The sequence below is a fragment of the Drosophila bipectinata genome, chromosome 2R (genome assembly GCF_030179905.1).
Source record: "Drosophila bipectinata strain 14024-0381.07 chromosome 2R, DbipHiC1v2, whole genome shotgun sequence".
NCBI classification, from domain to species: domain Eukaryota; kingdom Metazoa; phylum Arthropoda; class Insecta; order Diptera; family Drosophilidae; genus Drosophila; species Drosophila bipectinata.
In genome coordinates this window covers 17,711,738-17,735,817 of record NC_091737.1, presented here as the reverse complement: position 1 = coordinate 17,735,817, position 24,080 = coordinate 17,711,738, and the positions used below count along the sequence as shown (strand labels likewise).

Here is a 24,080-nt window from a genome sequence, read left to right as displayed (position 1 = left end):
GTTATTTGTGTGAACTATTACTACTGTCTTGTTTCTCTTCCGTTACCGGCTTGCTGTCGCTGTGAAAACCCAACTTTGACCACTCGGTTTTTTCCATAAGATTGTTGTCCATGCGACAGGCGAGGTAGTTCTGGGCGTCCTCGCGGCACTGGCTCGTATCCTGGGCGTTCCTTCGCAAACAACTGGCGTAGAGCAGGAACTGCTTCTTGCAGAGACCTTCGTGATCCAAGGGGAAGGAACCCTTCTCGGGCGGCGTGGGCACGAACTTCTTCTGGTTGTAGATCTGTGAAGTCATTTGGCGGATGGGTCTATGCTCGTCTTATCTTAAATCATTGATAAAATACGGCTTTTAAATTACGAAATAATAGTTGAGTAAACAGAGGAGATCGTTAAAGTGACCGTAGGAAAATACCATAAAAATACTAAAATATTTAAAATTTTTAAAATTTTACTTATTTTGGATTTGAAGCCCTTTTATTTTTGTTTTGGTTTACAAACGGAGTTTCAAATAAATAAAAAGAAAAAAGATATATAAAAATAAAAACAAATATCCCCTTTTCCGGGCTGTCACATGTGACAGTGATGAAAATACCAAAAGGCCAATTCGCCGCATTACCACAGTCACACTTGTAGTTTTCCGTGAACTTTTTTGGAACAGGCTATGTCGTTGGGCAACGCGGGGCGAATTGCTATCTGTTGGTAAAATTATTTTATTCTATTACTATTATACTATTATTCTATTCAACTGATGAATCAAAACTTGTGCTAACAGGACTGTTCTGACCGTTGGAGGAGTCTACGCCTTTGTGCTGTCAAAGAAATCCGTAGAAACCCGTCGTTACGAGAGCATGCAAGTACGAGAACGCATGCGAAAGGCCAACAAGGGAGAATACGACGCAACCGCCACAGACAGGCGATTCGACTACTAGATTCTACTACCAGATACATCCCACTAACCGAATCCCAAAACACCAGCCATGGCTCTACCCCAGATAAGTTCCGCCGACCAGGCCAAGTTGCAGCTCATGCAGGAGATGGAGATCGAAATGATGTCCGATTTATATAACCGCATGACGAACGCCTGCCACAAGAAGTGTATTCCGCCGCGTTACTCCGAATCGGAGTTGGGTGAGTGGGGGGGAACATGTCCAAGATGATGTACTAAAGAGCTTACATTAGGAGAACTTTGTACTAGAACCCTCTTAGCCTATATGCCCATGTCCCAGGCACATCATAACTTGGCCAATTTTTGTCCAATTGGGATAAGACATACCTTCCCGTAATCTGCTCTTCGAGCTCTTGAATCTTGGCTTAAAATATCACTATCCATAATTTGACCCAATTTTCGAAATTTTTACAAGGGGTTACATCATAAAAATCATCAATAATTGACTAAAATTTAATATCTCAAATGTTGACCCAAATCGATAGAGATTTCATCCACGATCATAGGAAGGTAACTCTTTTAAAGATCGAATAAGAATTGACCAAGTTATGAGCCTGCGAAGGAGCTATATTTTGCATTGTTGGGGTTTTATCTTACACCTTGTGTTTAACACCTAATATAATTCTCATATATATTTCAGGCAAGGGCGAGATGGTCTGCATCGATCGCTGCGTGGCCAAGTACCTGGACATCCATGAGAAGATCGGCAAGAAGCTGACAGCAATGTCTATGCAGGATGAGGAGCTGATGAAGAAGATGTCGAGTTAACCAGGCTCCGAACTCTTTAATTAATATGCATTTTCGGGGGCTACGTTTGTTATTAGATGAGGTACATGTACAAAACAACCAGTTGTAGAGAATAAACCACAGATTTATGCGTTCTACATAAGTTCGAACCAAACATCAGTCTAATCTTCAGAACGTAGTAACATAGCGCGACATCTCCGGCAACAACACACTCAAGTCCTCTATGTTGGTTTCCAGGGAACTCTCGTCGGTGGTGTTTAGTTCACTTGTACGGACACTATTCGCCCAGTCGGAAGAGTCGTTTTCCTGAGGAACACCTCGGACCTGTTCGTCTTGCTGCTCCTGGGTATTCATGCTGGCTCGGCTAGACAGCCCATCACAGATTTCGGCCAGATCCTGGGGCAAGTCTACGTATATATTGGTCTGGCGCTACAAAGGAACACAGAAGTAAAATTGAAATGAGAATGAAGGAATCTCTTCAGCTTACCAGTGCTATGCGCTGCAGGTCGGGATGGCAGCTTACAGGGTTCTTGGAAAGATTCAGGACATGTAGTGTTCGCAGCTCCTCCAGTTGTGCCCGTGTGGGCTGTTCATCTATGTGATTTTCGTTGAGAAAGACAAATCGAAGCTTTTGCATGGCCATCAGCATCCTGGGCAGTCGCCGGAGCTGGTTACCCTTGAGATTCAGGTGCACCAAGTTTTTCAAAAGGGCAAAGGTCAGTGGAACTTCTTCTAACTGGCAGCCCTCGGCCGTAAACCATCGCAACGAGTTCAGAGCTCCAATAGATTCGGGAAGTTTCTTGAGACGGTTTCCGCGCACTCCCAGTGTTTCGAGGCGCTCACAGTTACGTATCTCGGAGGGCAGTTCCAGCAGTCCAGTGTTGTTGCACCAGAATGTTTCCAGTTGGGTGAGATACCCCAGCTCTGGCGGCAGGCGAGTGATGTTGTTGCAACTGACGTTGAGGAATTTAAGGCGAACCAGCCGACAAATACAGGATGGGAACTCGTCGAGTTTGTTGTAGTCCAAGGTGAGGACTTGGAGGCGCAATAGATTGCCGATGGAGGATGGAATCTTTGTCAGCTTGTTCTGGTTCAGAAAGAGCTTCATCAGAGTTTCGCATTTTTCGATTATCTCGGGAACTTCAGACATTTGGTAGTGCGAGAGGTTCAGGCTAAAGGACTTCTTGTAAATGGCATCCTCACAGTTGGCCAGCACATAGTTGTTGCGAAAGAACTGGCACACCTTCTCCATAATTTTTGTTATTTTTTATGGATTTTCTAGAAGGCACTAATTTAGCAGGTATTCCAAAACAAGTAACATTATTGGAAAAACTTACTATGTCTAAGGAGAAATATCTGTGTTTTGGGTTTTGTTTATTTGCTTGTTTTGAGAACATTTTATATAACGCCTCTCAGCCTCTATATGTGCACAAATTTCTCAAGTTATATGTCTATTATTCTCTCAGTTTATGGGAATTGCACTCTTTTTGTGGGTCTTCTCTTCCCGAGCTATTGAACTAAATTTAAAAATTACATTAGCTGGTTAAAATCATGAGAAAAACCTATATACAAATATACAGTACATATCTTTTTGCCATAGGGTGCTTCTTCTATTTTAGAATACTTTTTTTTCGAAAATATTTTGAATACATAGTAAGAGCTTTGTTCTGTGATCTCACTTGATCTCTGCTAATTAACAAAAGCACGTCTTAGCTTTCGAGCCAGCCATATAAATAGATTTCAAATAACAATTTACGTTCTGTGTGAATCGAGCTCCGTAACCAGAAACTGCATCATGAGGCTGTTTGTATTATTGCTCATATTTTGTGTTGTTTTGTTTGCCGGTAAGTTGAGACCTGAGAAACTTTAGAGAGAAGCGGGAGAAGCATTGAAAGGGGTTTCTTCCAGTCACAGATGCGCAGCAGAATTATGACGGACAGAATGGCCCCCATCAGTTCGGTTCCCCCGGAAACGGTGTCTACATACGGGGTCAGAACGAAGGACCCTACACGGTGCCAGGAGTGGGCGGGACCTTCCAGAACTCCCCAGGAAACGGTCATCATAGCTACACCGATGAGCAGGGGAATACCTACACCCACACTTCAAAAGAATATACTAGGAGTTCGGCTTCGGCTCTGAGCTTTAGAGTGGGACTTGTTTTTCTTGCTTATATGACCTATTTATCATTTTAACGAGCTATTTAATATGTAAATTTTTTAAATTATATAATTAAACGCCGTCCTATTATCATCCACCCTCATTGCTAATGATTTTCAATTTGCATACATTAACGGGTAAGAAAATAAACAAGATTGCGGGGCAAAACTTTACTTTAAAAATTCGCGCCATATCTTAGACAGGGTTGAACACACGGCTAAATCGATAACCCTCCGTTTGTTATCGGCATTGCCATCCGATACAAAAATATTTCTCCTTTCCAACACTGTATTCAACTCAACACTCGTAGGAACTCTTCATATTTATAATAATAATACACAACAATAATCAGCCAAAAACCGACGCCGGGCATGTAAATATAGCCTGAAGGCGTTTATCCAGAGCAGTCCATTAAAACTAAAACAGACGGCCGCCAAGAATCACAGAACTACCTCAAGATGGACCAGATGCTCAGCCCCAACTTCTCGATTCCGAGCATCGGAACGCCGCTGCACCAGATGGAGGCGGACCAGCAGATCGTGCCTAACCCCGTGTACCATCCACCGTCTGTGCCGCAGCCAGATCCTGTGATGCCCGCCCCAGTGGGCGCCGGCTCGTCAGTACAGCAGCAGCAAGATGCCAGCGGCGGTACTAGCAGCGGAAGTGGGCTGTTTGGTCACGAACCCTCCCTGCCACTGGCTCATAAGCAGATTCAGAGCTACCAGCCCTCTTCGTTCCAGAGCCAGAACCAGTCCGGTGGCGGGGGCAGCACTCCACAATCCCTGATGCAGCCACAGACTCCGCAGAGCATGATGTCCCACATGCTGCCCATGAGCGAGCGCAGCGTTGGCGGAGCTGGTGGTGGCGGGTCTGGTGGCGATGGTCTTGGAAACATCCATCAAACCATGGGCCCCTCCACGCCAATGACGCCGGCGACACCCGGGTCCGCAGATCCCGGCATAGTGCCGCAGCTTCAAAATATCGTGTCTACAGTTAATCTGTGCTGCAAGTTGGACCTCAAAAAGATAGCACTGCATGCTAGGAACGCCGAGTACAACCCGAAGCGTTTTGCAGCCGTGATTATGCGAATCCGCGAGCCCCGCACAACTGCGTTGATTTTCAGTTCCGGAAAAATGGTCTGCACGGGAGCTAAAAGTGAGGACGACTCCAGACTGGCGGCGAGGAAATATGCTCGTATCATCCAAAAACTAGGATTTCCGGTAAAAATAAAAGCTGTACTTCATTTTCCGCTTGGCTAATATTTGTTCGTTGCAGGCAAAATTTTTAGATTTCAAGATTCAAAATATGGTTGGTTCCTGTGACGTCAAGTTCCCGATCCGTTTGGAAGGCCTGGTGCTGACCCATTGCAACTTCAGCAGCTACGAGCCAGAGCTCTTCCCTGGTCTTATTTACCGTATGGTGCGTCCGCGTATCGTTCTGCTCATCTTCGTCTCTGGAAAAGTGGTGCTCACGGGAGCCAAAGTGCGTCAGGAGATCTATGACGCCTTCGACAAGATATTCCCCATATTGAAAAAGTTCAAGAAGCAGTCATAAATAGTGTAAGTGCATTATTAGTTCTGTACAAGTCTGTGTTAAGGTCTGTTAGTTTTGTAAGTGCGGATTGGGAGCCGCCTGGCGAGTAGCTCCGAATTATAATAAAAACGAAAAGATTAGCTGTAAAGACCGGGCTTTATTTTGTGTTTCCGTTAATTACTATTCGTAGAAATTTAGACAGGACTAAGGTTAAACTCTTTACAGACACTGGGCCATCAGGGCGCCCACGTTTTCGAACTCGATCTTCTCCGTAATGTTCTTGGTCTTGATCTTGTCGTCCTGTGTGGCCACAACGACCAAACCCTGTCCCTGGTGCTTCCAGCCGTTACGCTTGATCCAGCTTTCCAGCGTCGAGTCCTCGATGCCGCCGAGCAGCTCCTTTAGCAGGTCCTTGCGGATCGTTTGGAAGGTGGTGCCGACCACATGCGACACGAATTTGCGGATTGAGTCATGGAAGCCGGTGATGTGGCGGAACATGTTGCGGTTGACCTCCGCGCGCTGCCAGAACAAAGTGAAATCGGCCCGCTCCAAAATATCGGCCAAGTCAATGATGGTCTGCACGTTTTCGTCCTTCATCTGCTGGGGCAGCAGCAGGCACTTGGCCATCACGAAATCCGTGTGCGGCAGGTTGGTCAGACACTTCAGCAGGATGGTGTAGGTGATGTCGAAGTTGAGCATGTGCGGGTTGAACTGGTAGAGCTTCAGCACGGCCAGGTTGGCTTCCAGATCGTAGGTGTTGTTCTTGGCCTGGTCCTGGACATATGCCTCCAGCGTCTTGAGATGATCCGGGTTGTACCTGACGGAGGGGAGGGGACAAACAATAGCGAGGTTATGTTTTGGTTCGGTTTTGCATCTTTCAGATATGATAAACACTCACCGTTCGATGCAGCCCAGCATCTCCTGGATGGTCTGGCTCTGGCCGTTCTCCATTTTTACGAGGTGCGACATTTTGTACAGCTAAATATTAATTTCCAAGTTGACGTCGTGTTTTTTTGAGGAATGCCGTGCAGTGGGGCCGTTTCACAAAGAGATGGATAATAGTGTGGCCAAACCACAGTGAGGGTAAAACGACAAAAATGCAGCTTACTATTAATTTAAAAAAGTTTTAAAATGTAGTTTTAAATATTTTGTTGGATCATTGTTATCTTAATGAAATATATTTTTTGCTTTCTAATTTCCATTCCTAATTTTTCTCCTAGCTTTCCAAAAAGACCCCCTTCAAAATTTAAAATCAAATACTACATTTCAAAAGAAAACAATAGACCGTTAGTTTAGTGGAAGTTTAATGATTTCAATTCATTATACAATCATGTATTCTTTTTCAAGGGAAGTTTCCGTTTCGTTTTAGCTTAACTTGGAAGTTCTTCATGCGGAAGTGCTCGTATGAAAGTGGAATTCTACAGGTTTTTGTACAAAATTATGTACACAATTTCTGGGTATAAAAGCATCTTATTCGTATCCGGTATCGGAGGACTATGTCTTGGCCACGGCGGCGGCAGGTGCCGCCTCGGCATCGCCATTTCTTGCCGCAGTGGCCGCCAGTTGCGCCTGCCGCTGCTCCTCCTCCAGCTCCAAGCGTTCCACCTTTTTGATTTTGCTCAGTTTCTCTGCAATGAAAGTGCAAAGCTCCCATATAGTTTTCTTCAATCAAACATTGAGTGGTTTATACTCACTTGCACATCTCAGCATTATAGTGCCCCACCAAATGGACCAGCCCCAGCCCACAAAGCAAAAGAGCACGCAGAAAAACTGCGACACCGCCACAATGATGTTAATTATGAATGATCCAATCCTGGCCCGAGCACTGTCGAATTGGGAGAATCGTGGTATGCCCACGCACAGACAAAAGAGACCCGAAAGGAGGGTTCCTAAAGAATAACACTCAGATGAATCAAATTATGTTAGTTTGCGTCTAAGAAACTTACCCAAACCGGGGAAAACTACATTGCAAAAAGCACAGAACCAGGCCAAGTACAAGGGCAACACTGGTATTGCACCCTTCATTTTGGAGGTGTACTCCACCAGGTCCACGTGAAGCTTTTTTCGAGTGTCCTTCGATGGAAAGGGGATTTTAATGTTTTATTTATAGTATTTACTTTACAGTTGTCTTACCTCACTGGGGGGTGGCGCCTTGATGCTCTGCCTCCGAGCATTCGATTCTCGACGTTTCTTTTTGCGGCAACATAGCAACATCAACCAGAATCGCTTGCAACATCCCCTTGATACATAAAATATACATTATATATAATTAAAATTATATTAAAAATACTTATTAAAATAAACCTACTCTCTAACTTGGTTATCCACCGCATTGGATGCTGTGGATACTGCCGCCTCCGAAGCACCTTCCAACACTGAGGACTCGGTGGGCTTGATGCCCAACTCGGGATCTTGATCGCGCCAGGAAACGGAACTGCCCTTTTTGGGGCTGCGGCTTCCACGACCTCGACAGGGAATGCAGAAACAGCATTTCTTCACCTCCGTCTCGTCGCCAGTGGTAGGGTCCACCTTGTTGACGGAGCGACAGCAGAAGACCTTGCTCAGGCAGAGGCCACACTTGCCTCTCGCCTTTGGTCCCGTACTCATATTGGTCTTTTGCTGCTCCGGCCGCACTGGTTGCTCCTCTTCAACGTTCCCGGGTTTCTTGCGGCAGCTCCGGCAGCAGCTGGACTTCAGCCAGTCGGTGCACTTTCTTCGCTTCTTTGGCTTGGTCTCGTCAATCACTTGGACATTGGTGGCTGTGGTGGCGCTGCTCTGGCCGCTCCACAGGACGGGTTGGTTCTCGGCGGACAGGTTGCCGTCAGAGTCGCGGTCTCGGGGCAGGCAACAGCAGCGGGAGCAGCGCGAGCGGCGGCAGGGCATAAAAAGCTTCGTACAGCAGCCGCCGCACTGGCCGCGCTTCTTGGCATTATTGTCCTTTTCCTCGAGGAACTCCTGGCTGCTGCTTCTGAAGTAAAAAAGAAGGGGAAAAAATAAGAATATTATAGTAAGTATGATTTTTATTTAATTTTTTTAACAACCATTCTAGGATTTCAAATCTCTAACCCTGAAACTGAAACATTTCAGTGTCTAAGCATTCTTTCTTAAAGATCCTTCAAGACCGCTTATGACACGTTGTAAAGTAATGTCTGGCCGTGGTGTCCCCACCCCACATAAGCCATTATCCTTGACTGTCCGCAGACCGGATATAAGCTTTTATGGCTTCAGGGGATTGGCCAGGTGCCAGGTGCTAGGGTGGTAGGATGGTAGGATGGCAGGCGTCGAAAGCGTTTTATGATTGGAAAGTTCAAGTTGCTGGGATAGTCTTGAAAATCACTTCCGCACTTTGCTGGTGTGAAGTTTGGTATAATCACTTTCGGATGGCAATTACCATTAGCGTGGGATCTCTGATTTATGGATTATGCACTGGCTGGCGTGTTGAGTTACATCTTTGGCATTTAAACTTTCATCTCGTTACAGTAGAGGTGTGGGTTTTTGCGGGTCGATTTTGAATAATCAGAAAAATATACCGTCCGTAAGCAACGACCGAAATGTGTCACGAAAAAACTCCTTTTCGGGCGCTTACACAATTATTTTTTTAATATGGCCAGAGTGAAAGTGTTCACGTGTATATAATATATGAGTGTATAAAGGAGAAATTTAATTCCGGCGTTGTGCACGAGCCAACGACCAAACGCAATTTGGAGGTCGGCCATTTATTTGAACCGCTCCGGAGTTCGGAATTCGAATACAGAACCCCGGAATGAATGGCGTAAAGTTCGCCGCAAATGCCTCTCGAAGGTCAGTGCGTTTATTTACCCCAGTTGGCAGATGCTTTCACCTGATAAGTTATAATTGGATCTCGTGGCTAATTACCTAAAAAAGTACTTGTCGCCATCGATGAACGGGTCCTGGGCGAGATCCACCGTGTAAATCACCGAGTTCTTTGGCGTTCCGTTAAGCATGTTGTCGATTTCGTAAATTATCTGAATAGTTTTTGGGGTTATTCGTCTCGGCTGGGACTAATTGCTGGGAAATCACTTCTAAGGGTTTCCCAACTATTCGCAGGACTGAGTGCTGCGGTTGGCGCGATTGTCCGGCCCGAACTGATTTGTTATTGCGGCAAGAAAACTTAAGCCGTGTTGCGAAAATACTTTTCCCCGTGTTTTCCGCGCACGCTATGCCCTCTACAGTGGTCACTCCATCAAGTGGACGAACCACTCTCAGCAGTCTTCTATCCGTCTAGGCCAGCCTGAGCTCCTCTCTGTGGGGTGGCTCCTGTAATTGGTCGGTCACACCGTTCTTGGTTGGGAAAACAATGCAGTGAAGGACATCGTTACCTTCGCCGACTGCGACGGCTACTGGAACTTCGCGACCTGACGACGACGACAGGGCAGCGAACGGATTTCCTCAAAGGCTCACAGGATAAGGGAGCGCCGAGGCACAAGACGAGCGGTGGAGCTGGGGCAGGAGCATGGGGCAGGTCTTGGCCATCCCACCTCGTGTTATTTCCACAATTTATTGACGCACTTATGAGTGGCTTGACGGACCTGTGCCAGCGTCTAGAGAGCTCGGAGCTCGAAGCTCCCAGCACGGAACTCCTTCCCACACGACACTGTAAAGTTTTATGTATCATAGTTGTTGTTGGTGGCTGCTTGCCGCGGCCACCCTCCCCCTCCCGGGAGTTTCCTGTATGTAAATTGGCTGGCCAGGCCAGCCAGGCTATAAGCCTTGGCTAGTGTTGTGTGCCAAGAGCCCTTAGGGTCGAGGCAAAAAATTAGTACTACTTCCAGCCAGATGATGGTCAGAATATTATAATTTTTCGGGGTTGCTAGATTCGAAATGAAGGCCTGACCGATGAATATTCATAATGGTCATTGCAACCATCAGGACCTTTCGAAATGGTTGTACTTGGGTGACAAAAACAGAACATGGACGATTCTGAGGAGGGTTTTAAAAGACCTTACAAGGATGGTGTTTGGAAAAGCTTCATAGTATATGGTGTTTGTAGGGCCCTACTTCTTCTGAAGAAACTATTTTATATTTTCTTCAAATTATCTCAACATTACCATTTGAAAATGATCTCAACTTGGGGAATATTGGACTGATCTTAAAATGTGATACCTTCCTGATCTCAGCGCTTTGAATACTTTAATTTCGAGTAAAAAAATGTAATCCTTAAAATTTTAAAATTTTTTTGTAAATTTTACAAGGGGTACATCACAAAAATCATAAAAATTCTTCAAAAATTTGATGGATTACTTTATTAGACTGATTTATTGTCTTTTGAACCACGATCATTATGGTGTATCATTTTTTAAGATCAGAAGAGAGTTGCCAAAGTTATGGCATTGGAAGGTGACATATTTTAGAATCTTTTATTTTTAAAGAATCTTTAGATTTTATCCCAACTTCAAACAATCATAGCTTGGGGAAAATTTGTAGGATCCCAAGGGGTCATTTAGTCCTGATCTCAGCGCTTTAAATACTTGAATTTTTAACAGGTTTATCATAAAAATCAAAAATAGTCAAAAATGTAGTCTACTATTCATTGACTCGGATTCATAAGGCTTGTAGCCACGATCGTTTTAATATGCGACTCTTAGAGATCAAAAAAGAATTGCCAAAGTTATAGAAATGGAAAGGTGCCATATTTTAAATACTTTCTATACCTTAAAATCTTATATTTTTGGATCTATACTTACTTTCCCGGACCGCCACTGCCAGCCGTGGATCCGCCCTGTCCGTCCGGCGATCGTCGCTTGGCATCCACCTTGAAATCAGCTCCACTCTCCGGCGTAGGCATTACATGGCCACCCAGTTCCGCCTCCGAGGCATCCAAGGCGGTGGGGATGTCCGAGCTCTCGCACTCAGCCTCCGGAACACTAGATATCCGGTCGGCGGAACTCTCGTTGGGAGGATGCAGCACCGAAACTGCTGCCTCGATGGGTTGTGTGGGCGGGAACGGTGACTTGGCCTGCTCCCCGGAACTCTGGGGAGCTATGCTGCCATCAGCAGTGCCAGTGCGAGAGGCGGACTCACCCGTCCTGGCCACCATAGTGGTAGAGCTGGGGGTAGGCGAGGCTCCTTCGGCCAAGTCATTTTCCAGACTCTTTAGATCCGTAAGATTCTCGGTAATGGTCTTGTGGATCTCATCAGTGGCCTCGGTGACGGTCTTTTGAATGGTCTCCAGGGTTTTTTGCGATTTTTCCAGAATGGCGGCAGCATCATTGGACATGGGCTGTGAGCCGTGAGCACCTGCTGCGGGTAAAAAAGATTTTCTGGGGTTAATCCTTGCCTAAAAATTCAAAAACACTGAACCCACCTTCACTTTCTCTGGCATGTTCCGGTACAGTGGCCACTTTTCGGCTTTGCGGGGAATCCGCACGATTTTTGTTGCTCAGCAGACTCAGGCGAGAGCTCATCCGGACCAGTTTGGACATGTTACCACCACCAGATCCTTTTCCGCCAGGTGTCGAGGGCACAGGGACTTCACTGGTAACAGCTGGCACCGCTTCCACGGCCTGGAGCACGGCATTGCCCACCTGGGCAGCCAGAGGAGGAATATCCGTTGCTGAGGCTGATCCGTTTGCTCCTTTTTCGAGAACCATACCGTGTGCTTTGGTTCCTCCGGGCTTTTTGGTTTCAGTCGCAGCTCCTCCGGGGGCTTTGCTTTTATTCAGTGGCGTTTTAGTTTTTGTGGTGGCCAGCGGTTCCTTTCCATTCTTCTTGGCAGCTCCTGGCTTAGTCTTTTCCTTGTCCTTCTCCTTGCCTTTCTCCGCTTTGGATTCCTTCGGGGGCGAGACTTTTTTGGCTTCCGATGCTGGCTTAGCTCCTGTTGGCGTTTTCCTTAAGGGCTTTGCAGGCGTCTTTTGCGTGGTTTCCGTCTTCGGCTTGGCTTTGGCACTTGCAGGGATCTTTACCTTCGACTTGGGGCTTCCTTGGCTCTTGGCCGTCACCACCTTTCCAGCTCTGCTACTCCTGGGCGTGGTGCCCGGCGTTTTCGCCTTTTCCGGCGATTTGGATCTCTTTTTGGTGGTGGAGGACTGGGGTGGGGATTTGCCCTCTCTGGTGGGTATGCGGGAGCGGGAATTCCGGCGGGAAAGCATGTCTGGTTTCTCGGGTTTTCCCCGACTGGTAACCACTCCTCTCCGTGCCTGGCTCAGTGCCCCGGGGCTAATGGATTTCCGACGACTCATCATGGAGCTGGCTGGACTCGGGGAGATGGACTTTCGACGGTTGGGCATACTCCTGTTCCTGGCCATTGTTGCTGGAGAGACGCTAGAGGATCTCAGTGAAGAGGAGTTGATGCTCAGGCGGGAATTGGCTCTGGAGTTGCCCCTGGAGATGGACATATCTTGCCGAGAGCTGACATGATCGAGACGCGAAGTTGGCCTCGAAGGTGGGCCTCTTGAAACGGAGCGGGAGTCGCCAAGCCGTCCACTTTCCCTCGAGGGAGTCCTGCTAGGGTTCATCATTGCCCTTGTGGGCGACCGGCTGATACTAGCCCTGGAACTTCTCCCGGAGGCAGTGATCCCGAAAGAATCCTTTACTGGTGAACTGGATCGGGACTCGGGACTTTTGCGAATGGGTATGCGGGAAATGGAATCGCGTCGCCCTGTGGACACCTCCGAGGGAGTGTCTCCACTCATAGCACCTCCTCCCCGCAGAGAGGATCTGTGCGTGGGACTCTGGGCTGAGCTACTATCCTTATTAGGTGTTCCAATAATGGGAGAAAGTGTACTAGGCTTGGCAATCTTCCCATGCCGGCTCTGAGGCTTTGAATCTCTCTGGAAGATGGACTGACGGCGGGGACTGAAACTGGGTATTCTGTTGGGTATCCTATTGGGACTCGGAGCCTGGATTGATTTGCGACGCATCCGAGATCCTGGCAGTGTGGCGGCCAGCGAAGAGGGTCGGCGAAAACTAAAGTCCGAGGTGGTAACAGTGCTGAGATTGGAACTCCTCCGATCCGAGGCCGTCTGGGTGGAGCTCCGCCTTTCCGGGGACGTGGAGCTGGAGCGACGCCTCGCCTGGAAGTGGGCAGTGGGTCGGCTCAGATCGTCCAAGCTGGTCCAGTTGGAACGCGGCGGGTGGGTGGACAGGGGCTCCTCCTTGTTGATGATTTTCAGGAGGCCACGCTGGCTTCTTGTGGGATTCAGATTTGGCTTCAGTGGACGCGGCAGTGCTCCCGGAGGAAAAACCGCTTGCTCCTTGCCCACATCTAGTTCCACATTGGAGCCATAATGCAGACGAGGTATGGAGCTGCTGCGATAGGGATCCGTAATCATTGGGAGAGACTCCATGCTCTTGATCTTTTGGCCATAAGGTAGTCCCTGGCCCCGTGCGGGACTCCTGCCCACTGAGCCCCGTCTCCTCAGATCTCTGGGCGTGAAGGTGTCGATGGATGAGGTCAGCGAGTCCCTCTGCTGGAGGATGCCCTTCTGCGGAGTGGCCAGCTTGCTGTAACGGCCGCTCATGTTGAATTGGACCGAAGGTCGGGGGGAGTCGTCCGTGGTCAGGTGGCTTGGAAGCTCCGGCAGTCGTGGATCGGACCCAAAAATCGATCTCCGCCTTGGACTGATCCTCGCCAGCAGCGATGAGGTAGTCGTCGATGTCGACTGGATAGAAGCGTGTCGCTTGCTAGGCGTGGTGGACTGGCTAGTCCTTCGCGGATGTGGTGGAGCAGCCGGAGCCATCGCCTGTCCCGGGGACAGTATGGTGAAAGCAGTCTTCTTGTGGGGCCGTGGCTGGTCCACTCTAAAGGATTCGGGTTAACATGGTTTAGCTTCAACTAATGGGTGTTGTCTTACCTATAATCCCCACCCATGGGTATGGAATCCCTGATGATAACCGGTGACATTTCCCGCTTTAAACTGGAGGCCCGTCCAATGCTTTGGTCATCCTCTGGCTCCTCCGTTAGTGATGTCCTTCCAAAAGGAGGAGGTGCAGCTGGCGGCGGGGGCATGTCATAGTCCTGGAGCCCTCTTTGCCGGGCGCCTAAATCGAGAATAAGCTGCTCTTCCAGATACTGCTTCGGTGAAAGTACTAGGTCCCTGGCGATCTCTAATCTCCCATTGTCCTGGGCTTCTGATCCGCGCTCCTCGCCGCCGCTACTGGAGCTGTTCATGTCCTGGATCATTGTGGCCAGAGGCGAGAGCGGCCCCTCATCCTGTTTCATGGACATAATATTCTTAGAGCTTGGTCGCAGCCGGGGAATGCGTGTGAATTCCGGGAAGTGCTGCGGCGCCGGTCGGAACCAATCTCGGCCGGAGTACGTGTCGCTGAGCAGGCTGCAATGATTGGATTCTGTTTTTAACCAGTAAGAGGCAAAAAGTAAGAGGACTCACCCCCTATGATCCTCCGTGTTGATGCTGGAAACACTCAACTTGGCGGCCATCTGACTCGGAGTCCTGGCTGGCTCCACGTCCACATCCTCGTCGTCTTCGTTTCCAAAGGACAGACGAGGACCAACTGAGGTGTACTCCTCACTAGCATTCTCCAATTCGTACATGTCCGGCTTGTTGAGAATGTCGTCCGGAGCCAGGAGGCAATAGTTGGGCGAGCCCAGGTGCTCGGAACTGGAGCCACCACTGGAGTTGGGCAGTATCTGAATGTCAGGGGGCTGAAGGTGGGGTAGCAGCGATCTCCGTGGACTTCTGGAGTATGGAACACTGGGAAAGATTCGCTCCCTGGTAGCGGGTAGCAGGGCGTTTAGTGCCACGGCGGCCACCAGGGCATCCTCCTCGGAACTTGGCAGGTCCACAGATCCGCTCCTGAGGGCCTCAAAGGCGGCTGTTCCGAAGTATTCATCCGCCTGGAGGGGTGGGGGCACCGGATCCCCAAACAGGCTGCTGTAGGGCTGGCCATCCGACACGGAGGGTTGCCGGACAAAGCTCTGGTTGGAGGCGAATGTCGAGGGAGCCATCGAGTGGGCGGAGAGTATGGAACGGGTGTGGGCGAGGCTGTGGGTGCTGTAGCTGTAGTCAACCGGAATAACGGCCGGCTGGAAGCTGTTGTTGATGCCCGCAGTGGACCTGGGACGAGGTTTCGGTTTCGGCGTCGTCGGTTTCTGGCTCGGATCGGGATTCGGCGGAGCAGATGCCGCTCCTGGCGTGGGCATCGGGGATGGGGATGGCGATGAAGATGAGTACGAGAGGGTCTGCTGCATGGTTTGTCATTTCCGGCCCTCATGCGTTTACTACGATTTACTATCCATTTTTATTTTAGTTTTATTCTTTTTCGACGAAAATCAATCCGAGGGCGGCACGCAGGATATGCCCGTTCTACGTGTTTGTCCTTCGGCTAGTTTAAGTGCCACAAAACCAATGACGCCAGGAGCTGTTTATTCGAAGCAACAGAATGTATTTAAAAATCACTCACTAACACACATCTTTTGAGTTCTACAGACAGAGCAGCGAGACCTTCCGGCCCTTGCAATGTCAGAGACGGACGTACACGCGACGCCTTCGCCGCCGGAGTACGGAATACGTACGACTGACTAGGTATTACTTTGGGAGTAGGGACGGAGGTTGAACGGAAATCCAAAGACCGAAAACAGGAGTTAACTAGGCCGCTGGTTTCAATTCGCAGTGATGGGAAAATCCTTTCCGCCTCTTACTTTCAATTTTTAATTGATCTGACTGTTGAAAACCAGCTCTATGAGAAGACTACAAATTATATATAAATTTTCGCAATAAAATCACTATTATCCGGCCATCGGCCATCACTATATTTTCGTTTATGGCGAAAATAAAGAAAGAGTAATTATTACTGCACGGCTATATTTTCTAATGCCATTCCACGCCTATAAATAGCTGCGTGTACGGCGCTGATAAAGTCATGGAATGGAATGGAATGCCCCTGCACATAAATCCGTATTCCGAATTGCAGCTCCCAAAACGCTGTCTTGGCGCTAACGAGAGCAGAAACACTTGGCAGGCGGAGCCGGTGGGGATCGGGTTTGGATTGGTTTGGTTGACTTGGCTGCTCTGGGGATTGCGATTGCATGTTGCAAATTGCCGCATTAGTGATTGCACTTGAAGTCGAACGACCCGAGAAGATGATGAGCTTCAAGTTTCAAGTGTGGAAGCCAGCCAGGTGAGACTATCACCTGGTTCCCCTCGCTCTCTTGAAGCTCGGCTTAGTACGCAGATATTTCTGCGGAATGACGTAGCTCTAGCTGGGAGCTGGGTAGATGGGTAGTTGGGTAGCTGGGTAGCTGGGGTCTGGGAAGTGTGAATAAGTTGAATGGGGCACCCCGAGTTCCCTTTTGTTCGCATTGATTTTCCTCTGCCTAATATTTAACCTACATTTTATAGGACCCGCCGCCACTCGAATTTCGGTGACACACATTTTGGGCCACAGGAAGTGACTTGGCCGGCGTGTTGTGGCCATGACGCGTGCGGCGTTGGCCGGCTCCCTAAGGTAATTTGCGAATTGCTTTCATTCTTTTTTTGATTTTATGTTTTTTACAAACACTTTGCCGCATTACACGCAGTTTTCCTGCATCTCATTAAAGCTTGGTCACACTTTAATAACGTTTTTTCGAGGCCAAAACTTGAATGACTTTAAAAAGTTACCGTTGTCAAAAATAAATCTAATTTTCGCAAATCCGCAAGCCCCACCATTCATACACTTTTAAGCCGAAGGCTGTTATTATATAATTCACTTTCCTTTTAAATAGAATTTTAAAGTTTTGTACTTTAGTTCCGCAAAAATAAATGCATTTGCCGAAAAGCCGCAAAACAAAAAAATTGGTAGCGCGGAGCGGGCAATGGGAACGTGGCCGGTGCCTAACTGGAACTGATGGCCGCCACCGAGCGGCAAGTGAGCAAAAGGAGGCCTTCAAAAGAAATATTGCCTACACTTCAAATCCGAAACACCAGCGCCAAACACCCCAAGCACACAAACACCGACACACCGACTTGCCACACGCAGACCCGCTAAGAAAAAAAAAAAAACTAAAAACCGAAAAAGAAAACTCAGGTGGGCTTGAATTCGCCGTGATTGGGGCGCTTTTCGCCGCGAAAATTCTACAAGGCGGCTGCATTAGTTTTGTTTGCATGTTTTGTTTCATCTCTGCTTCTTGTTCTGGTGTTGCCTCCTCTTAGACAACTTTTGATTGTTTCCCCTGGCAGGCTGTGACACCTGTTGGTATGTCTGTGGCACGCGATGTTCGCTGTTCCAGCACTCGCACCACTCACATCCAAACACACTCATTATTCATATTTTTCGGGGCTTTCCCCCGATACCAGGATGCCCCCCGATAGTTCGATCAGACAACACGCACCAAAGACTCCCTTCTCCGGAATGGACTCGAGTCTTCAGGTGAGAGATAGTACAGGCAAGACTCAGTCAGGCGAACAATTGCCTTTCAAATTACAAGTCTGGGATTAGAATGTTAATCATTAATTAACCAATTTCCCGAGTCTGGACTTCGCTTGGCTGAACAATCATGTAGTTATAGTTTATGGCCAAGTATTAGGAGTGATATGAGCCAATTATGGCTATTAGTCCACTTTAGTTTTTAAATGATATAGAAACTGCTGATGTCTTTTGAAAATAAAGTCCTTTTATTAAGAGGATTCACTCACTTTAGAGTTTTGAAAACTAAATTGAAAAACAAATTCTATCCTGATACTGTTATCAACTTGTAGAAAGCTTCACTGCTCTTGTCTTGGTACAACCTCAAGCCGAGTACACTGCACTTTTCCTTGGCTTTGGAATAGGGTCAAAACCACAACAAATTCCGCGTTGCCTTGTGCAGCGGCAAGGAGTCAACAACACTTGGGCTGAGACAGAGCCCCAGTCCACGGACTCCTGCCCTGCCACCTGGGGCACTGTTGCAACATCAGGCTATAGTAGACACAGGCACTAACTCTCGGCAAACACACACGGTCGTACATTTGCTGGGGAGGTGGGGGACTTTTAAGTGGCAGTGCCGGAGAAATCCTTGGCTAATGTCGTGATAGCCCAACCGCCCAACTTGGTCAACTCAGTCCAACAAAAAAGTGGAGTCACGGAGTCCAAAGTCAGGGGAATTCCTAGAGACATCAAGTAGTTAATTGTTTCAGGACGACTTCAATCATTTCAACTATTATCCGGTTTCGTTTCAGTTCACAATTTTTTAAAGCTTTAGACTTTTATTTTACACTTTATGTTGTTTTATTTATTATTGGCTTTTTAAAATCGTTTTTATTTGAAAAACTTTCTAACAAAAAACAAAGTTTAACCGGAGTACCCAAAAATCCAACGCGCATTTGCATCGATCCGATGCACTGCACTCGCCGTTCGTAGAAAAACTAATCCTTTGTGGGCAAATACCTTCTTATACGACGTACTGCGCCTTGGAGCTTCGCACTGACCACTCGAAGGAGTCGAGCTCGGAGCGCTGCCGAGGACGGAACGACCGTTAGCCGAAGGCGGTTGTTTGGGCAAACCCATACGGGTATACGTGGGTCAGTAAACCTACTTCCGGTTGACATAAATACGCCTTGGACATGAAAACTTGGCACTGGCGGCGCGCCGCAAGTTGTTTTTATTGTTTCAAAACTTTTTGCCTCATGACTCAAGACAGGTGGGACGCAGTAACCGGACCGGACTGTATATGGGGGATTGTGTGGGGCTCGTGAGAGGGCTACGAGTGCAGGTGTGCAGATCTAATTTTTTATTCGGGGAATTCAATGGAAGCCTCGAACGGTACGCGGAGGGATGCCTGGGAGTCAAATTGCTTATGATCCAGATACCCATTGTCCTGGGGCTTGGCTAATCACCCGATTTTTGGCCCTAATCAATTATGCCAAGCCCAGCGATGCAAATTCATATAATTTTGTAACTGCACCTATGCACCCACTCTGTGGGGTCGGTCCTATAGCCGCTCCTATGATTTCTTTTTTCGGGTTTCGACTGCAATAAGATTTTCCCACGCGATATTTGATTTTCAGCCAGGTGGCCTTTATGATTCCATAAAGGAGCCAGGCGGTACATCCAGGGCTGACCCACATCGGACCACAAATTAATATCAATTGTGGCTGGCAGATTGCGTGTGCGAATATACGAATGCTCCAGATTCGGAATGGGATTGAAAGGCATTTAATTGTAATTGACTGTGACCGAGGATTACACAATGACTAAGCGGTACTCCCCGGCTCCCTGGCACCCTGGCTCTCTGGAAATTAAGTAATAATTATTATGATGTGTATACGAGTATAAATACCTCGATACAGGTAAGTAGAGGTCGCACTTAGTAGGCCACTTCTGCTTGGGATCCAGTCGGTCTAATTTGATGACCTGTTTGCGGCCCCGTATTGGAAATGGCTTTATTATATATGGAAAGCCCCTTAGCAATTGTTGCGAGATTTCACTAATAACGGTAATGAAAGGAAAGCGTTTCTCATTTTTATTGAAATCTCTTGAAAATATAGTCGTTTGGTGATTAAGGGATATCTAAATGATTGGAGGAACAGGGAATATTACTTGCCTCGTAATTACTTGCATGCTTGTGGCCAGTTCCCGGTTCTGTGAAGAAAAAAAACTCTTCAGAAACTCAAACCACTAAAGATTTCAGCTTAAAATCCAGCATGGTCTTTATTTTGCAAAAAATGTTATTTTGTATTTCTTAGACCTAAAGTACATATTAATGTATCAATAATTTAAAAGCGCATTCACATAGATCCTATTCAAATATTGTCATAGTCTTCATCTAATTCGAAAATGGTTTCGATGGGGGGGTTCGATGGTGCCGCTGTGGCCTTTGGAATGATGGGAGCGCTGCTCTTTCCAGCCATTTGGTTCACGTTATTATTGTCCGCCGGAGCGAGACCCAGTGAATTCGGCCTGCTGCTCGTCGTTCCGGCTGCCACGATATTCGTCAAATCGATATTAATCACCGGAGCGGCAATGTCGAAGTTAAAGGCGGCACTACAGGTGCTGGCTGCAGAGCCACCACCAGATCCGGAGTCGGAGGCATCCGGAGTGCAAAGATTGGTCGCCGTGGGCATCGGCATCTGTACGTTGCTGTATTCGATCTTGACGATCGGCTTGTTAAGTTCATAGCTGCAGATTGGCGCGGGTATGGCAGTGTCTAGGGGCACCGTCTGCTTATGCTTTTGATGGGCGGAGTTGGGCGGTCTGCCCCGCTGTGTGTAGGTTGGCGTGGACTCCGAACGGGCCAACTTGGCGGGCACATGGGCTGGGGCATTATTGTGGTGGGCGGTGAGCTGCGGCTGCTGATGCCTCTTGCTGCCAGCGATTGTGGATCCCGGTCCGCCGTTCAGACTCATAGAGCGCATGTATGCGGAGGTGTTGGTGGCGGCTCCATTCGCTCGCATCGACGTCGATGGCAGGCTAAGATCGTATGGCGTGTCCGAGTCGGGATACTGATCCTCCGGTGAGCTGCGGAGCACATCATCGTCGTTGTAGGCATTGGCTTCCTCGGCCACACTGATATCGGGGATGTTGCGCACCAGTTCCTTGAGGAAGTCAAACCGCTTCTCACTCACGATGCATTGCCGCATGTGTGACGGCGACAGCGTCTTGGCGTTGCGCGAGTTGGTGATGCGCAGCGTCTTGGTCAGCAGCGACTCCACGAAGAGCTCCAGAGTGCGCGAGATGATAACTGGCACCGCCTGAGCCACCTTCCCGATCTCCTCGTCGCTCTGCATGATCTTCTTGATGCGACCCTGGGGGTGAGAAAAGCACGGTAGAGAGTAATCAGTGGAGAGTGGATGAAGGGGGGTTGGAAAACAAGCGGGGGCCCGTGGAAGTGGAAGAGTGGCACCCAGCTATTCCCAGAGCCTCTGATTATGCGCGTATGTACACATGCAAGAAAACTGATAACCCAGCGGAGCTCGGGGCCGCAAAATGTCGCCGACTTCCGCTCCGTTTTCCAATCCATACTCACCGCCGGGAAGCGCGCGTTATATTTTTTCTTTTTCGAGGGCATTTGTTAAAATAGTTTTTGTGGAGTCCTAGAATAATAAAACAAAAGTGAGGGTGTTTTTCACACTAGAACAGTTCCTTGGTGCCCAATGTTTGTGTATTAGCGTGACCGTCTCTCGTATGAGCGGCAACGTCTCCAGTAGCCTGGTCATACTGCTGCCTGACACATTTTAAAATTTGAATTTTTCAACAAAAACATTTTGAAAAATATTTGAGCTACAATACAAATTCGGTCATTCTGTTGGCCATAATTTTTCTAAAGGTATTCTACTTGGCATTTATCTATTAATGCGAAACTGACTGAAGGCGGTTCATCGATCTGGCAGCTCTAAAGTCCGGCAGGGAAGAAGAAGCATCTCATATGAGTGGTCTGTGTTTTTAATAATTTCAATTTTATCCAAAAACTCCCCCATAAGAAGTGAGTTCATGTCTGCTGATACTCGCAAGGATCCTTGCAAACCCTTTGCCTGCCGCATACAAGCCTGTTTGAACGGTAAGCCCCATCAAAGGTCCTAAGAACTTCGTTATGTAAGGATCGTTCTAATGCACTTTCAGATAATAACTACCAGGAACACAAATGCCTGGATGTGCTTGAGGCTATGCGCCAGTGCTGTCTTAAGTGGCATACCAAATCGCTCTGCTGCAGTGGAATCGACCTGAACAAGTCCTACTTACCAGAAGCTGCCAAAGACAAGCTCCCAGCCGGCAAGTCGTGAGTACAGGAAGTAGGTCGTCCCCGAAATCCAACTAATATCTCATGAACTTGCAGCAAAAAATAATGTCCGTGCCGCAGTATCAGCCACCGAAAGAAATCCAAGACCTGTTAGATAAAAAAGAGCAACAGCAGATCAACCAGCGCCGGCGTACAGCCGTTCTCCCCAAACGCTCGTGGATAAAGCGTAACCCTCGTCTGTTCCAGATCACTTTTCTTACCGGCTCGCTCCTTATATTCTTTTCCAAACCATTGTACGACTGCTTCATCGCTGATCCTCTGCCACCGCCTGAGGTGAGGGTGCCACCGCACAGACGCTAAGCAAGGGCATGGAATCCGTGCGCAAAGCTAACCAACGTCTCCGCAACTATCCACTCTTGCTGGGCAAGTGCGCGGACAAGGCTACGGCCTACGCCGTGTGTGTCTCACGGGATCTTAACGTACAGCATAAGATCTGCGACGCCGAGTTCAAGGAATTCATTAGCTGCATTCGTAAGAGTGCCCAGGAGATGAAGGCCAAGCTGTAGACAATCGAAAACAATAAACAACAAAATGACCAAACATAAAGCCGCTACCACTACGAAGCCTTCGGTGCGGCAGCCGTCTTTGGGTCGCCGCATCCTGCAAATGAGCTTCCGCACACATCTCTTGATCTCTGCCCTGCTGCGCATTGTTTTAATATGCTACGGACATATCCACGATAGTAGGTCGCCGGTTCCTTATACGGATATTGACTACAAGGTGGTCACGGATGGTGCCCGCCAGGTCTTAGCTGGCGGAAGCCCGTTTTCTAGGCACACGTACCGCTACAGTCCGATTATGGCGTACATACAAACCTTAAACATCCTCGTACATCCTGCGTGGGGAAAGCTGGTCTATGCCACCTTCGATCTGCTTATTGCCATACTTATTTACCGACTGGTGCATATGGAGATCAAGAGCCAATATCAGAAAACCGTACAACACCTGCTCAGCAAGTTCAACAGGCCACGAGAGTCGGATCAGTCGCTGGACGCTTTAGATGAGAAGAGCCACCCCGAAAACTTGGCACGGGCATCCGCATGCTTTTGGCTCTACAACCCTTTGACGGCAGTCATATCGACTCGGGGCAGCGGCGATTGCTTCTCAAGTTTCTTCGTGATCCTGACCATTTATCTGCTGATGAAATCGGAGCACAAGGAGTCTAAGAGTTTGTGGCTTATATTTTGCGCGGGCCTAGCACACGGGCTGGTGATCCATCTCCGCCTGTACCCCTTGCTGTTTAGCTTGGGATACTACTTGGCGCTGTCCACCAAGCTGACACGAACTCCACTAGATTTCTTGTGGCAAATCTTGCGTCCCAACACGCAGCAACTGTGCCTGGTAGTTGGAACCATATTGAGCCTGGTGGCCTTTACTTGGACGTTTTATTTGATGTACGGCTGGGAGTACATCTACGAGGCTTACCTTTACCACTTTGTGCGCAAGGACCCGCGCCACAACTTTTCTGTCCAGTTCCTGATGCAGTATCTAGGCAGTACAGCTGAGACCTCGGCCCTCGTTAAGTTTCTTGTAATGGCCCCTCAGATCCTGCTTATCCTGTACTTGAGCCTGAGCTTTGGCCAGTTTCGGCAGACGCTTCCCTTCTGCATCTTCATCGTGGCCTTTGTGATAGTAACCTACAACTCGGTGGTGACGTCGCAATACTTCATCTGGTATTTGGCTATCCTGCCGCTGTGCCTAAACAATTTTAAGCTACTCTCGTGGCGGAAATGCTTCAGCCTCCTGGGCTTGTGGCTGCTCGCCCAGGCGCTGTGGCTTCTTCCCGCCTATCTTTTGGAGTTCCGGACGTGGAACACCCTCTACTGGATCGGAGTGCAAGGTGCCATTTTCTTCGTCACCAATGGCTACATACTGGAGCAGCTTCTGAGTCATTATGGGTTTACCCAGTTTAAGATTAGCTATAGGAAGTTATTATAAAGCAATCATAAAACTTCAACTATATCCGAAATGGTTAGAATACGAGTTTATTGCTATCATACAGAAAAATTTTAAAAGACATTT

At 48.1% G+C, this 24,080-nt stretch overlaps 13 protein-coding genes across 16 annotated transcripts; 8 read left to right on the top strand and 5 right to left on the bottom strand.

Moving 5' to 3' along the window:
• Nucleotide 1: 1 nt before the first annotated feature.
• Nucleotides 2-427, bottom strand: LOC108125139 (uncharacterized). Its single transcript, XM_017241219.3, has one exon. It carries the CDS (start codon nucleotides 293-295, stop codon nucleotides 2-4), a length of 294 nt encoding a protein of 97 aa, XP_017096708.2. The 5' UTR covers nucleotides 296-427.
• Nucleotides 428-559: 132 nt separating this feature from the next.
• LOC108125204 (uncharacterized) lies at nucleotides 560-929 on the top strand. Its single transcript, XM_017241317.3, has 2 exons — nucleotides 560-699; nucleotides 773-929. Exons 1-2 carry the CDS (start codon nucleotides 662-664, stop codon nucleotides 927-929), a joined length of 195 nt encoding a protein of 64 aa, XP_017096806.1. The 5' UTR covers nucleotides 560-661.
• A 48-nt stretch (nucleotides 930-977) lies between these two features.
• Nucleotides 978-1,847, top strand: Tim10 (translocase of inner membrane 10). Its single transcript, XM_017241316.2, has 2 exons — nucleotides 978-1,128; nucleotides 1,587-1,847. Exons 1-2 carry the CDS (start codon nucleotides 978-980, stop codon nucleotides 1,712-1,714), a joined length of 279 nt encoding a protein of 92 aa, XP_017096805.1. The 3' UTR covers nucleotides 1,715-1,847.
• Nucleotides 1,797-3,164, bottom strand: LOC108125199 (uncharacterized). Of its 2 annotated transcripts, XM_017241311.3 has the most exons (3): nucleotides 3,031-3,164; nucleotides 2,181-2,971; nucleotides 1,797-2,122 (listed from the first exon to the last, which is right to left on the bottom strand). In XM_017241311.3, the coding sequence occupies exons 2-3, from the start codon at nucleotides 2,943-2,945 to the stop codon at nucleotides 1,862-1,864; spliced, it is 1,026 nt and encodes a 341-aa protein (XP_017096800.2). In that variant the 5' UTR covers nucleotides 2,946-2,971; nucleotides 3,031-3,164; the 3' UTR covers nucleotides 1,797-1,861. The 2 variants fall into 2 exon arrangements, with proteins under 2 accessions (XP_017096800.2, XP_070134238.1); XM_070278137.1 differs by lacking the exon at nucleotides 3,031-3,164 and having other exon boundaries at nucleotides 2,181-3,020.
• A 218-nt stretch (nucleotides 3,165-3,382) lies between these two features.
• Nucleotides 3,383-3,953, top strand: BaraC (Baramicin C). Of its 2 annotated transcripts, none has more exons than XM_070278138.1 (2): nucleotides 3,383-3,537; nucleotides 3,602-3,953. In XM_070278138.1, exons 1-2 carry the CDS (start codon nucleotides 3,489-3,491, stop codon nucleotides 3,883-3,885), a joined length of 333 nt encoding a protein of 110 aa, XP_070134239.1. In that variant the 5' UTR covers nucleotides 3,383-3,488; the 3' UTR covers nucleotides 3,886-3,953. The 2 variants fall into 2 exon arrangements, with proteins under 2 accessions (XP_070134239.1, XP_070134240.1); XM_070278139.1 differs by having other exon boundaries at nucleotides 3,389-3,537; nucleotides 3,608-3,953.
• A 171-nt stretch (nucleotides 3,954-4,124) lies between these two features.
• On the top strand, nucleotides 4,125-5,851 carry Tbp (TATA binding protein). Its single transcript, XM_017241310.3, has 2 exons — nucleotides 4,125-5,070; nucleotides 5,126-5,851. Exons 1-2 carry the CDS (start codon nucleotides 4,309-4,311, stop codon nucleotides 5,402-5,404), a joined length of 1,041 nt encoding a protein of 346 aa, XP_017096799.1. The 5' UTR covers nucleotides 4,125-4,308; the 3' UTR covers nucleotides 5,405-5,851.
• Nucleotides 5,521-6,445, bottom strand: eIF3k (eukaryotic translation initiation factor 3 subunit k). The gene is made up of 2 exons (XM_017241312.3): nucleotides 6,282-6,445; nucleotides 5,521-6,200 (listed from the first exon to the last, which is right to left on the bottom strand). Exons 1-2 carry the CDS (start codon nucleotides 6,350-6,352, stop codon nucleotides 5,603-5,605), a joined length of 669 nt encoding a protein of 222 aa, XP_017096801.1. The 5' UTR covers nucleotides 6,353-6,445; the 3' UTR covers nucleotides 5,521-5,602.
• Nucleotides 6,446-6,700: 255 nt separating this feature from the next.
• stum (mechanosensory transduction mediator stumble) lies at nucleotides 6,701-15,596 on the bottom strand. Of its 2 annotated transcripts, XM_070279065.1 has the most exons (9): nucleotides 14,734-15,596; nucleotides 14,197-14,676; nucleotides 11,709-14,143; nucleotides 11,089-11,644; nucleotides 7,692-8,351; nucleotides 7,517-7,622; nucleotides 7,330-7,456; nucleotides 7,078-7,272; nucleotides 6,701-7,011 (listed from the first exon to the last, which is right to left on the bottom strand). In XM_070279065.1, the coding sequence occupies exons 1-9, from the start codon at nucleotides 15,552-15,554 to the stop codon at nucleotides 6,878-6,880; spliced, it is 5,514 nt and encodes a 1,837-aa protein (XP_070135166.1). In that variant the 5' UTR covers nucleotides 15,555-15,596; the 3' UTR covers nucleotides 6,701-6,877. The 2 variants fall into 2 exon arrangements, with proteins under 2 accessions (XP_070135166.1, XP_017096871.2); XM_017241382.3 differs by lacking the exons at nucleotides 11,089-11,644; nucleotides 11,709-14,143; nucleotides 14,197-14,676; nucleotides 14,734-15,596 and adding an exon at nucleotides 9,260-9,537 and having other exon boundaries at nucleotides 6,707-7,011.
• Nucleotides 15,597-19,946: 4,350 nt separating this feature from the next.
• Nucleotides 19,947-21,480, bottom strand: NC2alpha (negative cofactor 2 alpha). Its single transcript, XM_017241303.3, has 2 exons — nucleotides 21,288-21,480; nucleotides 19,947-21,066 (listed from the first exon to the last, which is right to left on the bottom strand). Exons 1-2 carry the CDS (start codon nucleotides 21,327-21,329, stop codon nucleotides 20,065-20,067), a joined length of 1,044 nt encoding a protein of 347 aa, XP_017096792.2. The 5' UTR covers nucleotides 21,330-21,480; the 3' UTR covers nucleotides 19,947-20,064.
• Nucleotides 21,481-21,524: 44 nt separating this feature from the next.
• On the top strand, nucleotides 21,525-22,236 carry LOC108125195 (cx9C motif-containing protein 4). The gene is made up of 3 exons (XM_017241307.3): nucleotides 21,525-21,818; nucleotides 21,881-22,037; nucleotides 22,095-22,236. The coding sequence occupies exons 1-3, from the start codon at nucleotides 21,752-21,754 to the stop codon at nucleotides 22,102-22,104; spliced, it is 234 nt and encodes a 77-aa protein (XP_017096796.1). The 5' UTR covers nucleotides 21,525-21,751; the 3' UTR covers nucleotides 22,105-22,236.
• On the top strand, nucleotides 22,104-22,358 carry LOC108125194 (uncharacterized). Its single transcript, XM_017241305.2, has one exon. The coding sequence runs from the start codon at nucleotides 22,104-22,106 to the stop codon at nucleotides 22,356-22,358; it is 255 nt and encodes an 84-aa protein (XP_017096794.1).
• An 8-nt stretch (nucleotides 22,359-22,366) lies between these two features.
• On the top strand, nucleotides 22,367-22,564 carry LOC108125196 (uncharacterized). The gene has a single exon (XM_017241308.3). It carries the CDS (start codon nucleotides 22,367-22,369, stop codon nucleotides 22,562-22,564), a length of 198 nt encoding a protein of 65 aa, XP_017096797.2.
• A 25-nt stretch (nucleotides 22,565-22,589) lies between these two features.
• PIG-M (Phosphatidylinositol glycan anchor biosynthesis class M) lies at nucleotides 22,590-24,044 on the top strand. Its single transcript, XM_017241302.3, has one exon. The coding sequence runs from the start codon at nucleotides 22,590-22,592 to the stop codon at nucleotides 23,994-23,996; it is 1,407 nt and encodes a 468-aa protein (XP_017096791.2). The 3' UTR covers nucleotides 23,997-24,044.
• Nucleotides 24,045-24,080: the final 36 nt, after the last annotated feature.

What these genes read in the sequence shown, in the direction of transcription:
- Tim10 (XM_017241316.2), top strand. Translation starts at nt 978, where the DNA reads ATGGCTCTACCCCAGATAAGTTCCGCCGACCAGGCCAAGTTGCAGCTC. An exon ending in TTACTCCGAATCGGAGTTGG is followed by an intron (nt 1,129 to 1,586) that starts GTGAGTGGGGGG and finishes TATATATTTCAG; the next exon opens with GCAAGGGCGAGATGGTCTGC.
- stum (XM_070279065.1), bottom strand. Translation starts at nt 15,554, where the DNA reads ATGCAGCAGACCCTCTCGTACTCATCTTCATCGCCATCCCCATCCCCG. An exon ending in GGCAGTGGCGGTCCGGGAAA is followed by an intron (nt 8,352 to 11,088) that starts GTAAGTATAGAT and finishes TTTTTACTTCAG; the next exon opens with AAGCAGCAGCCAGGAGTTCC. An exon ending in AGGCGCCACCCCCCAGTGAG is followed by an intron (nt 7,457 to 7,516) that starts GTAAGACAACTG and finishes TTTCCATCGAAG; the next exon opens with GACACTCGAAAAAAGCTTCA.
- LOC108125204 (XM_017241317.3), top strand. Translation starts at nt 662, where the DNA reads ATGTCGTTGGGCAACGCGGGGCGAATTGCTATCTGTTG. An exon ending in GGGCGAATTGCTATCTGTTG is followed by an intron (nt 700 to 772) that starts GTAAAATTATTT and finishes TTGTGCTAACAG; the next exon opens with GACTGTTCTGACCGTTGGAG.
- LOC108125196 (XM_017241308.3), top strand. Translation starts at nt 22,367, where the DNA reads ATGGAATCCGTGCGCAAAGCTAACCAACGTCTCCGCAACTATCCACTC.
- LOC108125199 (XM_017241311.3), bottom strand. Translation starts at nt 2,945, where the DNA reads ATGGAGAAGGTGTGCCAGTTCTTTCGCAACAACTATGTGCTGGCCAAC. An exon ending in ACCTGCAGCGCATAGCACTG is followed by an intron (nt 2,123 to 2,180) that starts GTAAGCTGAAGA and finishes GTTCCTTTGTAG; the next exon opens with CGCCAGACCAATATATACGT.
- NC2alpha (XM_017241303.3), bottom strand. Translation starts at nt 21,329, where the DNA reads ATGCCCTCGAAAAAGAAAAAATATAACGCGCGCTTCCCGGCG. An exon ending in ATAACGCGCGCTTCCCGGCG is followed by an intron (nt 21,067 to 21,287) that starts GTGAGTATGGAT and finishes TCTCACCCCCAG; the next exon opens with GGTCGCATCAAGAAGATCAT.
- LOC108125139 (XM_017241219.3), bottom strand. Translation starts at nt 295, where the DNA reads ATGACTTCACAGATCTACAACCAGAAGAAGTTCGTGCCCACGCCGCCC.
- Tbp (XM_017241310.3), top strand. Translation starts at nt 4,309, where the DNA reads ATGGACCAGATGCTCAGCCCCAACTTCTCGATTCCGAGCATCGGAACG. An exon ending in TCCAAAAACTAGGATTTCCG is followed by an intron (nt 5,071 to 5,125) that starts GTAAAAATAAAA and finishes TGTTCGTTGCAG; the next exon opens with GCAAAATTTTTAGATTTCAA.
- PIG-M (XM_017241302.3), top strand. Translation starts at nt 22,590, where the DNA reads ATGACCAAACATAAAGCCGCTACCACTACGAAGCCTTCGGTGCGGCAG.
- LOC108125194 (XM_017241305.2), top strand. Translation starts at nt 22,104, where the DNA reads ATGTCCGTGCCGCAGTATCAGCCACCGAAAGAAATCCAAGACCTGTTA.
- BaraC (XM_070278138.1), top strand. Translation starts at nt 3,489, where the DNA reads ATGAGGCTGTTTGTATTATTGCTCATATTTTGTGTTGTTTTGTTTGCC. An exon ending in TTGTGTTGTTTTGTTTGCCG is followed by an intron (nt 3,538 to 3,601) that starts GTAAGTTGAGAC and finishes GGTTTCTTCCAG; the next exon opens with TCACAGATGCGCAGCAGAAT.
- eIF3k (XM_017241312.3), bottom strand. Translation starts at nt 6,352, where the DNA reads ATGTCGCACCTCGTAAAAATGGAGAACGGCCAGAGCCAGACCATCCAG. An exon ending in ATGCTGGGCTGCATCGAACG is followed by an intron (nt 6,201 to 6,281) that starts GTGAGTGTTTAT and finishes CCCCTCCGTCAG; the next exon opens with GTACAACCCGGATCATCTCA.
- LOC108125195 (XM_017241307.3), top strand. Translation starts at nt 21,752, where the DNA reads ATGTCTGCTGATACTCGCAAGGATCCTTGCAAACCCTTTGCCTGCCGC. An exon ending in CATACAAGCCTGTTTGAACG is followed by an intron (nt 21,819 to 21,880) that starts GTAAGCCCCATC and finishes ATGCACTTTCAG; the next exon opens with ATAATAACTACCAGGAACAC.